A 14,152-nucleotide genomic window follows, 5' to 3' on the forward strand; every position below is an offset into this window, starting at 1 on the left:
CTTAACCCCAATGAAGAGACCTGAAGGGGATGGAGAACAGAACAAGGTCTTTTAATATATACCACAATACTATCATAATGCTAGCTTTATTAGCTATCTTTAATAAATAAGTTTCTTTGAAAAAAAAGTGTTTTATCTGAGATGTACTCATCATACACAATTCCAGCAGGGCTACAGAGATGCAACATGTTTCACTCAAACTGTTGAGAGGAACACTGCCCTCTTTCTGGCAGCTCAGTTTGTATTAGATTTGCTAAAGAATCTAAAGAAAAGCAGACATCATAGAACGGCCTGGGTTGGAAGGGACCTCAAGGATCATCAAGTTCCAACCTCTGTTGGAAATGCCATATCCAGAAACATCACTGATCTAGATTGCCTTCTTATCTGCAAAATGAACAACTTCAGCCTTTGTAATGCTATAGCGGGATGATAACAGCAGGGTGATAAAGTCCTTGGCTACAACAAATGAGAACAAGCCCAAATACAGCAGCCATAGATAAAGAAATAATAAAAAAAAGCACTGCTTACCTTCAGGAAGCCTCAGGCAGGCAGGGACCTCTGGCAAGAAATGCCTTCATCTCCACTGCCAACCCTTAAATGAGGTCTGGGAAGGGGTGGATCCTGGCTCTACCCCTTCCAGTCATTCAGGTGCATGGCTTACACCTGAGCTCCCCTGGGTTGGCCCTGCCTTCCCACCAGGTGTTCAATCACTGTTTCAGGCTGTGACTTGGCATTTCCACTGCAGTCTTTATATTAGAAACTGTTGTTCTGAAATTGCAATACCGTAGGAAACAATTCTGTATCTAATTCTACAATTTACAACATAAGTAGAAATGTTACATATGGCAATTTTTATTAAAAAGAATAAATAACTTTTGAAACTGTCTCCCAAGAGGTACTTTGTGCTTCTTTATTTAAACTCTTTATTTAAGCTCTAGATTATTCAAAACACTGTTTTCAGAGAAGTGTCTGTTTTTAAGTAGAGAAAAAGGAGTTGGATTTTGTGTGAGGGCTGAAGTTTTTTGTCGTTGCTGTTGGTTTAGAAAAAAAAACTGTAATAGGCTGTTTTTGATTGTAGCATTAACAGTTGGAGATAATAACTCACAGCTGCACTTCTGTGTTGTCATCATATAGCACTCTCTCCTCCCCAGAAGTGTTCAACCAGTGAGGAATGACGCAGACTCTGCTCAATGGGGCACCACTGAGTCTGTGGGTTCTGGACAAGTGAGGTAGGCAGCCGTTAAATTAACACTGATTCCAGGAGGTGCTCTCACTGTCTGTTCAGAAGAGAGGCAACAGAAGAGCAGAGAAAGTACAGATATGGACAAAATTGTCAATGTTTAAGCGACTCACTGAGCTCTTTGGGCTTTTGTAGCTGTGACACCTGACATGTTGACTCAAAGAGTGACTAAGAGATTCTGGGTAGTGGACTGCCTTCTATTTGCTTTGAGATCTTTTCCTGAGGTGATTCTCTGTACAGACGCTCTATCTGGTGGAGTTATGACTGTTAACGTTTCAGATTGCCCAGAACACTGAGGATTGTCTGGAAAGTTACCAGCTCCTTTGGAAGAAGAACACTAAACCAAACTATTCTTCAGGCTTAAAGTTACTGCCTGATGATTTCCTAGAGTAGCGTGAGACTCAGCTTACACAGAGCAGCAGGTGAACTGCCATGAGAATTCTTCCTCTTTAAAAAACATCTTTGGCTCCAGAAATCTGAAGCTTTCCTGGCCAAAACCAGAGATGATAAATTTGGAGGTTGATGTAAAGGACACCCAAACGAAATCATACCAAAGTAAACAAGAGCTTATGAAAAATGGTGCCAACTACTTCGCTCTGTTAAAATGTAAGATTTAAAGCAAAAGATAGGTGCTGGTTGCCAACAATGGCAGAACAATCTATTAATATCATCATGTCAAAGTAGACTAACCTAAAATTTAGTAATTATAAATTTAAATTCCTGCTGATTAAACTTAATTATAGACAGTGTATTTCTAAAGATGGGATACTTAAATACTCAGATTCAAGAAATTAAGTGTGCCTTCCTCTTTGTGACCTAGGAGCTGAAATCATGAGGACTTATCTGTCCCCTGACAGAAGCTGCTTCTTTCCAGTGCTGAGCTACAGTGGAAGGAGCAAACAGTGTAATGGTGGAGGCAACTGTCCTAGTTCAGACTGCAAGCATTTGTGTGATGCCTCCAGCTATTTCTTGCAATAAGCAATGCAATGAGAATCAAATTCCTTTCTGTGATTGGACAGACAAGTCAGACTTCATATTGAATGCTGTGCCATGCTGCTGGCAGTACAGCCCGGATGGCTGAATGGAAGGAAAAGTAACAGGACTAACTGAAACATTGACAAAGAGGCAGCCAGAATATGGACAGAAAGAGGCCAGCCCAGCATTTAAGAGCACTGGCAGAAGACATTTTAAAATGGGAAGTGTGTTTACTTTCCATTTTTCAGTTTTTGCCTTTTCTTCTGTCCTCCTCTTTCCCACTCACTCGTTCCTTTGTGATCTCTGTATTCCAAACTGGAATTTAGGAATGATTCTTGTCTCCACATGCATGCTGGCAGAACAGGGAATTGGGATAGCACGTCTCCTGTATGCGACACATATTTATAGCACTCAGAAATTATAGCGTGAGGCACGTCACGTGGCCACATTCAGATTTAATAATCATGCAGAATCAGAAGGGACTATATGTGACATATTCGGGTATATCTGAGCCCTGCCTGTCCGGCTGAATTTGCATATTAGGGGCGGCTGGGAGGGCAGAAGGCGGTGATGCAGTAGGCTGAACTGCAGAGTCTGTGACCTATTGCCCAAAGCGCTGTGACACTGAAGAGCAGAAGCAGGTGCCCAGCGACGTTCAGTGCACGGCTCTGCAAAAACCTGCCATCACTGATCTGAGAGGGAAGGAAACGCCATTGGAGCCACCATGGTAAGGGGGGATGTGGGATCACCAGTCATACAGGGACTGGGAGGATTACGGGCAAGGGCAGTCAGGGGGGATCTGCCATTACCACCAGCTTGTGCCGCAAAGTCTGACCTCACTCACTGGTTATGATGTAAAAGGTCAGGAAAGCTGTGTCAGAATATCTCAGTGGAGCTGCAAGGCATGCGGAGCCACGATTTTCTTCAAAGAGTCTCTAATTAGTGGGATTATACAGCAAAGTAGATCTGGACTTAGAAGTTTTCTAGTAATCCCTGGTGTGACTATATTTTCTCAACACATGTTCGTTTTCATATGAAATACTAATCCTTTTCCTTACATTTGTGCCTGTCTTAAACTAATTTAAGCCTGATGTCTGTACTGTTCACAGCTATACAGTGTATGTGTTTCTGGAGTGCAGGAAGGTTTCTATATGTGTATGTGTTGAAGTAAGTAAAACAGAATTTTAAAATTTTAAGGGTTTTTTTTTTTAATAAATCCATAGAAATTGCTGAAGGCCTCTTATAATGTGAAAAAATAATTCCACCTGGTACACCAATTTATGTCTAGGCCAGCTGTATTTTAGTGTAGAAAACTATGTAATTTTCTGCCAGTACAGCTGCAGGTCCAAAATGAGAAAGCTTATTTCACAGGCAAAGTACATACACTTCCATGCATTTACCCTGTCCTAAAGCAGACTCTGTGAAAGTCAGGTCCACACTTTGTAAGGTAGGTCCTAGTACATTAGTGATGCAGTGTGAAATGTTAGTTTGGAGGAGGCTCGAAATTGAAATACCACGTAGAGATCAGCTTGCTCTGCTTGTGATTCTGAAGAAGGGCCATTCTTTTTCCCACTAGAAGTCTAATATAATTTTAAAAGCTGTTTACTACTGAAAATTAGAAGTCCCTTTGTTACTTTCTTATCTACTTGCCAGAATATTTCCAAGCAATTGCTGGGTTAGGAAGAAACAGGAGTTGAAGCCAGGAGTCGCAGAAGAAAGCCTGGCCCAAAATGCAGTGTTAAGACACTGCTTCAAACCAGTGGAAGTGGAAGCTCTGTCTGAAACGAAACAACCGGGGTCTGCAGTTTTCAATTGTGGTCCTATGCTAAGCTCTACAATATTAACATTCTAAGGCAACATTCACGCACACACACACACAAATTGCTTCCTCTACTGATAATGAGAGAAGGTTCCAAGTATTGCTTGGCTTTTAATTGTAGCTTTGCTCTAAAAGAGAATCTATTAAAAAGTTACCTTGCCTCATTTCTGTGTTTAAAAGACAGAGCTGCTCTTTTTCTTGCTGTCAGCCTTGTAGATCCACAGTGGGATCTAATTGAAAAGCAAGAGCCTGTACTGTGCCAAATCAGCATTAATTGTACTCACTAAACCCAATCTAACCTTCAGTGTTTCCTGAGTAATCCTCCAGACTGCAACTCCACTGCAGCATACTAGCCAACGCAGATGTAACAGCACTCAAATAACTCACTTCTGCAAAACTTAACTGAAAAAAAGCAAGGTTGCACAAGTGTACTTGAAAGCACATTACACATGCTTTTGCAAATGACTTCTCACAATCAGCTACTTAAAACGAGCACTGAATCAAAATAAAATGTTTCCTTGGATGAAATAATTAGATTGATTTTCTATATTCATCTGCACTTCTGCAAATGACAACCTGTGGCAGTAGTGACTTCTAAAATACCACTTGCTCCTGAAAAGATATATTTAGTTCTGTTTATAAAATGCAAACACTGACAATTTGTGAAGAAAACTACTCCAGAGATGATGCTGGTCGTGCATCCTGCCAGAGCATTTGGGTTTGAGGAAGATAGATACACTTAACTGTCAGATCATGGGATGATTTTGCAGGATAAGCAGTTATAGAATTTGTCAGCAACAACAACAAAAAGTTAACTGGCCACATCTGCTCTTACGTCACTGGATATATCTATGTTACAAACCCAAAATGAGTGGGGACCACTCTCTTGCCTTGAGGTCAGCTAGGATGGCCTGCTTTGTATTCATATCTCTCTTTCCCCCTCCAAAACCAGGCAGTGCTGCTCACTGGAAACCATTCTCAACATTGAGCTGTCCTCTGAATGGTACCCAAGCAATACCTGAGAAAGTTGGAGCTGGCACAAGCCAAAATTGTGCCAGAGTACGTACCAATTATCAATCAGTACAGGCTACTCTGTCTCTTTTACTCACTAGTATAGATAGGGCCAGTGATACCACAAACATGGAGCACAGAAGATTATAATTACAATTGCTCCAAAGCAGAAAATGAGGTTGCAAAACTCCAAGTGGTCTGTAACCACCTTTACTTACAAAACCTCCTTTCCTCCATGTGATGTCATATTACTCTGGACCAACTCAGAAGTCTCTATAATTTTCTTTCTGAACATATGAAATCCAGCACCAGGCCCCTGTACTCAATGTGTTGAGGCTTTTGAGCAATGCATCGGCTTAGTTAAACCTGGTGTTACATATGTTGTGTTCCTTTCACTGAAGTTCCAGGCTACTGCAGGAATTATACTCAAAATTATCTAAATAAGTGCATTACATGCTGTAACATTGACTTAATAAGCAGTGAACCTGCAGTGTTCACAGCTTGTTCACAGCTTGTTCAGGATCTTGCAAGAACATTAATTTCAACCAAAAGAATCTGAAATCATTTCCTGAGGTGAATATTGCTGAAAGCAGTTCCTCCAAGTTTCCACTCTGGTGTGCTATCAGAGGGTAAAAGGATCAAAAGACATCACCTGTCTTGGGTTACATACGGTTGAAAAATACCATATGACTGTGTCAGGTTCCAGCCAGAAGTAAAAATAAAGTGGGATGTGTTCCTCTGTATAGCCAATTCATGGGAGGAAAGGCAGGTTCTGTAGAACTGAAATTATTATTTTTTGCTTGCTTTCATGTATTACAGCATAAAGACCTCACTTTTTAAAAAGTCTGTCCCAGTCATTGGCCTGTGTATGTACAGTCTCAATCATGAAGTTGAACACACAAATGAAATGCTGCCAGTGACAATTAAATATCTTTTTTGAAAAGTAATATTCTGGGAAAAAGTAATTTAGGAATAAGGAATATTAAAGCAGATTGATTTTTCTGACCTTATCTCTCTGCTCTCTCCCTCTAGCGTGAGTGCATCTCTGTTCATGTCGGCCAGGCTGGAGTTCAGATAGGAAATGCGTGCTGGGAACTCTTCTGCCTGGAGCACGGCATTCAGCCAGATGGCACCTTCAAGGATCAGCACAATCAACTCAACTACGATGACTCTTTTACCACATTTTTCAATGAAACTGTCACTGGGAAGCATGTGCCACGAGCTGTAATAGTAGACTTGGAACCAACTGTAGTAGGTCAGTATCAACCTGCACAATGGAAAAGGGCTTTCTCTTCTTAGGTATCACCACAGTGTGTCACCAGTCTCCACTGAAACAAAGAAGCACATCCTTTGTACCATGTCTACCATGAGACTGCATGAAATTAATTTTACTGTGACACTCAATGTCACATTCTGTCATGATGCTATTAATTCTATCGGTGTTACAGACCTAGGAATGGCAGGATCCCCAGCAGTTTAATAGCTAGTGTACACAGTTGACTCTTCTTTGTGGAAACTCTTAACTCTTGGTTTCCTTTATCATGACAGTTTTGTCATTTGAATTCTGCTTTTCTCCACTTTGGATTCAAAATGAGAACTGACAGTTTCATTCCAGGAAAAATGGGGTTTCTTAAAATTAGGAATGAGATTTTCTTCTCCCAAGTCACATTTTTTTTTTTCTGGTAACCCGTCCTCTTGTCGGTACAACTAACAAGCTCTTCTTGAGAAAAGAACAGCTTTGGCAGATGTCTCACAACAAAGAAACAGAATGCCACAACAATAATGACAAAAATTCCTAGGGAAGTTTTCCCTTTTCCGTTAGTTTTCCCCTCTCAATCAGTATATGTTTTTTGGATCATTTCTGGGCCATGACCTCCCATGACTGAAAGCTGTCACCGCTGCCAACAACAACCAGCTTGTTGGCACTGCAGCGTGGTCATGCAGCTTCTTATAATTTCTCTTTCTTGGTCAGACGAAGTGCGGGCTGGCACCTTCCGGCAACTTTTTCATCCAGAACAGCTGATCACTGGAAAGGAAGATGCGGCTAATAACTATGCTCGTGGACACTACACCGTTGGCAAAGAAAGCATTGATATAGTGATTGATCGTGTTCGTAAGCTGGTAAGTCCCAGTAGTTTTGTAACAGCACTTTAGTTCCACTGAAGGAAGAAGTGCGCTACAGGCAAGGTGAATCAGTTCAAAAGGAGACTACAAGAAGTACAGAACTATTACCACTCTAAGAAAGAAGACCAGTAGTCACCTCCCAGCTGCATGGTTTCAGATATTCTTAAAAGATGTTTCTGAACATGTAATTTTTCATCATTTCTACGCAATTCATCAGCAATTCTATGATTCTATCATGTGCATAGCTCTGAAACACCTATACTGACATAAAAGGGTGGATTACATAGTTCTGTGTTACTGGTTTCAGTTAGATTGACAGAAAGAACTGTGGAGTTCAGGGAGAGAGCTCACTGTTAAGAGGCTAATTTTTATGTCAAAAGCTGAGCCAGTGAAGGAAGCGAATAACAAGATTATCATCAGCTCTTTCTCAAGAAATACTGACCTAAAATATGTGCTGCATACTGCTGATGATTGCTCTCTCCTTCATCTCAGAATAAGCAAACGCTTATGTAGATGCTTACGCGATGTAGTCTTTTAATTCGTTTTTGGCCCCTATTCTTCCATTTTATCTTTTGGTTTCTAGGCTGATGCCTGTTCCGGACTGCAGGGATTCCTCATCTTCCACAGCTTTGGAGGGGGCACCGGCTCTGGATTTACCTCTTTGCTGATGGAGCGCCTCTCTGTGGATTATGGAAAGAAATCTAAACTAGAGTTTGCCATCTACCCAGCTCCTCAGGTCTCCACTGCTGTGGTAGAACCCTACAATTCCATCCTTACCACGCACACCACTCTGGAACACTCAGACTGTGCCTTCATGGTGGACAATGAGGCTATATATGACATCTGTCGCAGAAACCTAGACATTGAACGCCCAACGTACACTAACCTCAATCGCCTGATCAGCCAGATTGTCTCCTCCATCACTGCATCGCTGCGCTTTGATGGTGCCCTCAATGTGGATCTGACAGAATTCCAGACAAACCTGGTGCCCTACCCACGTATCCACTTCCCCTTGGTGACCTATGCCCCCATCATCTCTTCTGAAAGAGCATATCACGAGCAGCTCTCGGTGGCTGAAATCACCAGCTCCTGCTTTGAGCCCAACAACCAGATGGTGAAATGTGACCCACGGCATGGGAAGTACATGGCTTGCTGCATGCTCTATCGTGGTGATGTAGTTCCCAAAGATGTCAACGTAGCAATTGCTGCCATCAAGACCAAGAGAAATATCCAGTTTGTTGACTGGTGTCCAACAGGCTTCAAGGTGAGAATGCCATGAGTTTAACTTTTAAAGTCCAGCTGAGATCTTGCACTTAAAGCTTTAGATCTTGCATGCTTTTCACTTGTGAGAGGAATGAACCTATAAAAGGTTTGTGGGTATAAAATATGCGCTTTCTCCTTCAGGAATCCTAATGGCACGGATTTGTAAATATTTATAAGGGGAAATCTAGGTGTGTGAGTTCAAATCTAAAGTCATATTGATTTCAGACCTGAATTGTGAAAGAGCCAGTGAGTGTGCTCTCTGAAGCAACAACTAAAACTAAGGGAATGCTGAAGACAGTACATTCAATAAAGGAAATGCTGATCCTGGAGAAGCTGTCAGTTAACCCTCTCATACGGAAGTGCTACATGGCCTCTCTCCTCTGGTTCCATAGAATGCTGACAAACATAATTTCTACAGGAATACAGACAGTAGTCGTGCAAAAACATCCGTCATGCAAACTAGTTTAAGAAACCGAGTACTTTAAACTGGGAACCAACTTTCCATATTAGTTTGAATCTTACTGAAACTGTATGTTCAGTGTTGAGTAGCTCTTAAGAAAGCCAGGAAGTTTCCAGTGTAGATTAAACAGAATAAGTACACAGCAATTAAAACGCTCATATATTGTGTATGACCTTATTATATTTTATTGCATTTGCCATTTGATAGTGGTACCATGCTATCACAGCATCTGTAACTTCATTTTTTTCAACTTCCTGACTGCTTTCTGCCCTTTTTCATACTTCTCTCATATTCCTACTTCCAGGTTGGGATCAACTATCAGCCTCCTACAGTAGTTCCTGGGGGAGACTTAGCCCAGGTTCAGCGAGCAGTCTGCATGCTCAGCAACACCACAGCCATTGCAGAGGCCTGGGCAAGGCTTGACCACAAGTTTGATCTTATGTACGCCAAGAGAGCCTTTGTGCACTGGTACGTAAGTGAAGGCATGGAGGAAGGAGAATTTGCAGAGGCCCGAGAGGACCTGGCTGCCCTGGAGAAGGACTATGAGGAAGTGGGAACTGACTCATTTGAAGATGAAAATGATGAAGAGTAATTTTAAAATACATCTTGTTCCTAGTGAGCACAGAATTGTCTCTGTATCACTGTATTGCATATGTCTATGATTATGTCACACCTTTGTTTGTAATATACACCAATACCGGAGGAGTCACGTAAAGACATTTTTTTGCTCCACGAATCACAGGTAAATTGTCCTGTAAGATACAATTAGCTGTAGTAATGCTCCACCATTCCCAACAATGTACAGTGACTTGCTCTCCTCTCTTGCACATTTAATATAAGCTTTTTAAAACTCTAATACACATTAAAACATGATAATCCAATAAATACAAGCTTATAATGGATTACAGTGAAACACTATAGTTTTCAAATTTAAATTTGACATAGCTTTGCCTTTTGCTTGTTGGCATGGCAAATAACAATGGAAATGGAGAACCGGCTCCTCTGCTCTGTGCTTCGTTATCCTCTAAATGACCTTCAACTGATTGACATAAGATGGGCATTTCACTCTTCTTTGAAATATCACTTCTGATAAAGCAAATGTTTTAATCGCAAATGTTAAAGCAGTGATCTTTTACAGACTTGGAAGAGAAACATCTGTGTTTTGAAAGCAAATATTCCTTTTGGTTGGGTCCAAAAGCATTACAGCTGCAACCCGTGGAATATTTTTTTTCAGTTTCTGTAATTCTTTAAATGGGAAAATTGCCTCCTTTAAAAAACAACAAACAAACCAACAAACATCAAACAAACAAACAAAGCTTTTTAAATTATTATTATTATTTTTTGCATAATTCCTACTAAGTCTAAAGCATTTCAGTATTCTTTACCTGAATGGTTCTTCCTCTGCAAGCAGCATTCCCTACTTTATCCATGAGATCACAATGTCATCTTTATTTAGTAGACCACCTGCAAGTGAATATGCAATACAGGCATTTGAATGTTCACTCAAAGATAATTCAAGTCAGAAATAAAAGACCCTGAATTTATAGGATTCTCATCTTAAGTAGGCAGTGACAATCTTTCTTGACTAAAAAAAACACTGCAACTTTTAATGTAGATATAGAGCCCTGATGGGATGCAACCACAAGTGCTGAGGGAGCTGGCAGATGTCGTTGTGAGGCCACTCTCAACAATCTCTGATCAATCGTGGCTACTGGGAGAAGTGTCCAAAGACTGGAAGAAAGGAAATGCCACTCCTATCTTCAAAAAGGGCAAGCAGGAGGATTCAGGGTACTGCAGGCTGTTCAGCCTCACCTTGATCATTGGGAAGGTAATCCTTGAGCATCTAAGCCTGGACACCATTTACAGGCACATTAACTGAAAAAACCCACAAGTTATTAGTAGTCAGCATGCATTCACCAAGTCATGTCTGAATAACTTGATAAACTTCTATGACAAAATGACTGTAGACTAGGGGACAGCAGTGAATATAGGCCACCTAGACCTTGGTAAGGCTTTCGATGGTCTCTGGTCAGATCTTCAAGATTCTCAAAGAGAAGCTGCCAAAGTGCGAGCTATGTAAGTTGACACTGAAATGGATTGAAAACTGGCTGAATGTCTGAGCCTGGAGGGTGAAAGGAGTGGCAGACATACCAGAGGGTCATGCTGCTATAGGTTTGAGCTGGAAGGTTGGATCAGACAACCTCCAGAGGTCCATTCCAACCTTAACCATCCTGTGATTTTATGATTCTGTTATCTTCCTCACATAGAGATTTCTATTTATGTTGACAGTTACAGCATGTATGATATGTATTTAATTATCCAGATCACTAAAGCACTGAATTATGCACTTACAGAATACTAGAAATGCCTTTTTCTTTTTTTTTTAGGAAAATATCCCTATTCAGGATATACATGATTATGTATTTAACTGAAGCAACATGAAAAAATATTACTCAGTCCAGTGGGATTTAGATCCTTAGACTCACTGTTATCTCTTAAACTGGGACCAAAACCAGAAACAGAGGAAACTTTACACATGGGACACTGTTAAAAAAGAAATGGTGACAAAAATGGCAGATAAAGTTCTTGCTTTCTTATTTGAAAAACTGCTGAAAATGATGCAATGAAGAAGTGGAAGACACCAATCCAGAGTGGAGTACATTATAAACTCTAAATCATAGGATGTGGAGTTCTTAACTCCCAGAATGCTTTTCAAATCTCATCCTGATTATCAATTTTATGGTTTATTTTATTTTATTTTATATTACTAGCAAGGACACTTAGGAATCAGGATCCCACTTCTCTCAGTAGTCAACGACCTCTTTAGAATGATTTGGAGGTAACTTTAGAAGTGCTATGGCAGTTACCAGGAGCAAGCAGGTTTTGTCAAAGTGACACTACCCCATGACACTCAACAGGCAGTGTATTTGGATCCAAACACTTAATCTACTCACTTTTAGCCATCCCTTCATCTAAGTGTATTTCCCAGGCTCAGGCACCTGCCCAATACATTTTGGAATTGGAGTGTCACAACTGACTTCCACAGGCAAACCCTACTATATTATTAAATAAGACATATGCTCCACTTAATCTAGCAACCAGACTCCCAAAGAGGTCATTACCAAAAGCCATGGCAGCTGCACGCTCCCTCACTGGTTTACACAGATCTGTCAAATCTAGCTTCCAGTTATCTCCGGTGTCAATTTGCACTCTGCTTACTTGGTTTAACTGTTTCAAGGCAGCGTACAGCTATGCAGTTCTTCTTTCTCTCCCTTTTGTCAGGCAGACTCCACACAAACTAGCAGCACAAAGAGAAAACCACTGAGTCATTTCATTACCAAAATGATTCACAGGTGCCACAGGAAAGATGCTGAGTCATTTGTACCCTTCTGCCCCCAAGCCTCTACAGGTACCCTCCTATCTGTCCATGTGATAGCTCAGGAAGATTTTCACTGCCTCTGCTACCTTGGCTGAAGAGCTCTTGCTGTGAGGGCCAGGCTGTATGATCGGGGTCTCTTGGGCTCCCAGAGGCTCCATCTATTTCACATAGATAGCAGTGTTGGAAATATCCAAATAATTTATCAGGACGGTGTCTCTGATAAAGCAGATTTTATTTGCAATTGCAATGGCGGGCCTCCTGCAAGCAGGAGAGCACACAGAAAACAGCATCACATCTTCTATGCCTTATTACTCAGTGCTTATCTCTTCCTCCCCTGGTTCCTCATTGGCTGAGTACCTCAGGTTCACAAACTTCCCAATGCTCAACTAAGCGTACAGATACTGGATAAACATAAATGGTTGCTAGCTAAGCACATATTGCTAATTAGGTAACTTCTCACATTTGCTCATTCAATACTCAGCCATTGTTTCTGGACATCTGCTCGTCCTTGCATAGAGATAAGCTTGGAAAGAGGATAGAGGGGAGTATCTTGATGCTTGCCTGTTGCATCCCAACCTACCCACGGAGCGAGGCAATCCTTGTGTAGAGGCCTTGGCTTCTTTGCTGTTTGTTAAGTCTGTTTTTCTTTTGCTGAGGGTCTCCTATCTAAACAGAATAGCCCTACAATATGCTTTCCAGTCCATAATACTATTCCTATACTATTCGGAACATTTAAAAACTACTGCAGTTTTGCAAGCAAGAATTAATCACATAATTCAGCAACTATACTTCTAAAATATGCTACTAAGATGTATGGTACTTCTACCTTTTCACATCAGCTATTTCTAAGGACAAGTTACAAAATACAAACACACTGTGCTCTACTTCTTCAGATCAATTCCCCCTTTTCAGTATCTAATGCAGAAACAACATTCCATTCCTACAGCAGGACACCTACTTCACAGGTGACAGGACGAGGGGAAATGGCCTAGAGTTGCACCAGGGGAAGTTTAGGTTGGATATCAGGAAAAACTTCTTTATACAGAAAGGGTTGTTAAGCACTGGAATAGGCTCCCCAGGGAGGTGGCTGAGTCACCATCCCTGGATGTGTTTAAAAACCATTTGGATGTGGTGCTCAGGGACACGATTTAGAATCATAGCAGAGGGTTGTTAGTTAGGGTGGTATGGTTGGGTTGTAGTCAGAATTGATGATCTTTAAGGTCTTTTCCAACCTGAGGGATTCTATGATTCTGTGATTCACACACACCATTTCCCCAGCCAGCAGGGCAGCATCACTCACCTCTCAGCTCTCCTGTCTCCTTGTGTGGTACAAAGCTGGACTGGTAGCTGCTCCCCACCAAGCAGAACATCCAAGCAGGGCACCACACCTCTCCATTCCTCCTGCTGGTGCTCTGTATGAAGAGGAAGGTAGCCTGGAAATGCACTGGAGGAGTGGGTGCCTAAATTCCCGCTGCTCTGGATGCAATTGGACTCACTGAGGCCAGGCATCATCCAGCACGGGCTGGAGCTGGAGTTACTCTGTGGCTGAGTAATTTTGTTTACCACTGCACTGCCATTCACCCATACCCTTCTGGGGACCACGGCTCACTTAAGAACGGAACCGGTTACACTTCGAGGTTGCAACATGCATTAAGTTTCTAAGCAAGTAACTTATCTGGGGTTATTTTAAATAAGTAGGTTGCTGTGGGAGTTCGTAAGAATTTGGCTTTCTTGTTGCTTTTGTAGCCAAAAGGAACAGATGCTGTTCCTAACAAAAGCCTACATCTGCACCCCGTCTGCTCCTGGCGGGGAGCAGGAAGAAACGAGCGGCTTCGCCCGGGCTGAGCCGGAGCTCAGTTTCACTTTCTATCCGGGGGGCAG

General features: G+C 41.6%; 1 protein-coding gene and 1 long non-coding RNA gene across 4 annotated transcripts; one reads left to right on the forward strand and one right to left on the reverse strand.

Moving 5' to 3' along the window:
• The first annotated feature begins 1,197 nt into the window (after nt 1-1,197).
• On the forward strand, nt 1,198-9,513 carry TUBA8A (tubulin alpha 8A). The gene is given in 6 exon segments (NM_001396430.1): nt 1,198-1,229; nt 2,061-2,942; nt 6,078-6,300; nt 7,018-7,166; nt 7,753-8,433; nt 9,197-9,513. Coding segments are annotated over 5 exon segments (1,344 nt in total). The 5' UTR covers nt 1,198-1,229; nt 2,061-2,939; the 3' UTR covers nt 9,485-9,513.
• LOC107053357 lies at nt 9,057-14,089 on the reverse strand. 3 transcript variants are annotated; one of them, XR_005842640.2, is made up of 5 exons: nt 13,572-14,089; nt 12,112-12,190; nt 10,705-10,767; nt 10,278-10,356; nt 9,057-10,159 (listed from the first exon to the last, which is right to left on the reverse strand). It is a non-coding gene; the product is annotated as an uncharacterized LOC107053357 (long non-coding RNA). The 3 variants fall into 3 exon arrangements; XR_006932285.1 differs by lacking the exon at nt 10,705-10,767; XR_005842639.2 differs by lacking the exon at nt 9,057-10,159 and having other exon boundaries at nt 10,191-10,356.
• Nucleotides 14,090-14,152: the final 63 nt, after the last annotated feature.

This window comes from Gallus gallus, chromosome 1, assembly GCF_016699485.2.
Source record: "Gallus gallus isolate bGalGal1 chromosome 1, bGalGal1.mat.broiler.GRCg7b, whole genome shotgun sequence".
Lineage (NCBI taxonomy): Eukaryota > Metazoa > Chordata > Aves > Galliformes > Phasianidae > Gallus > Gallus gallus.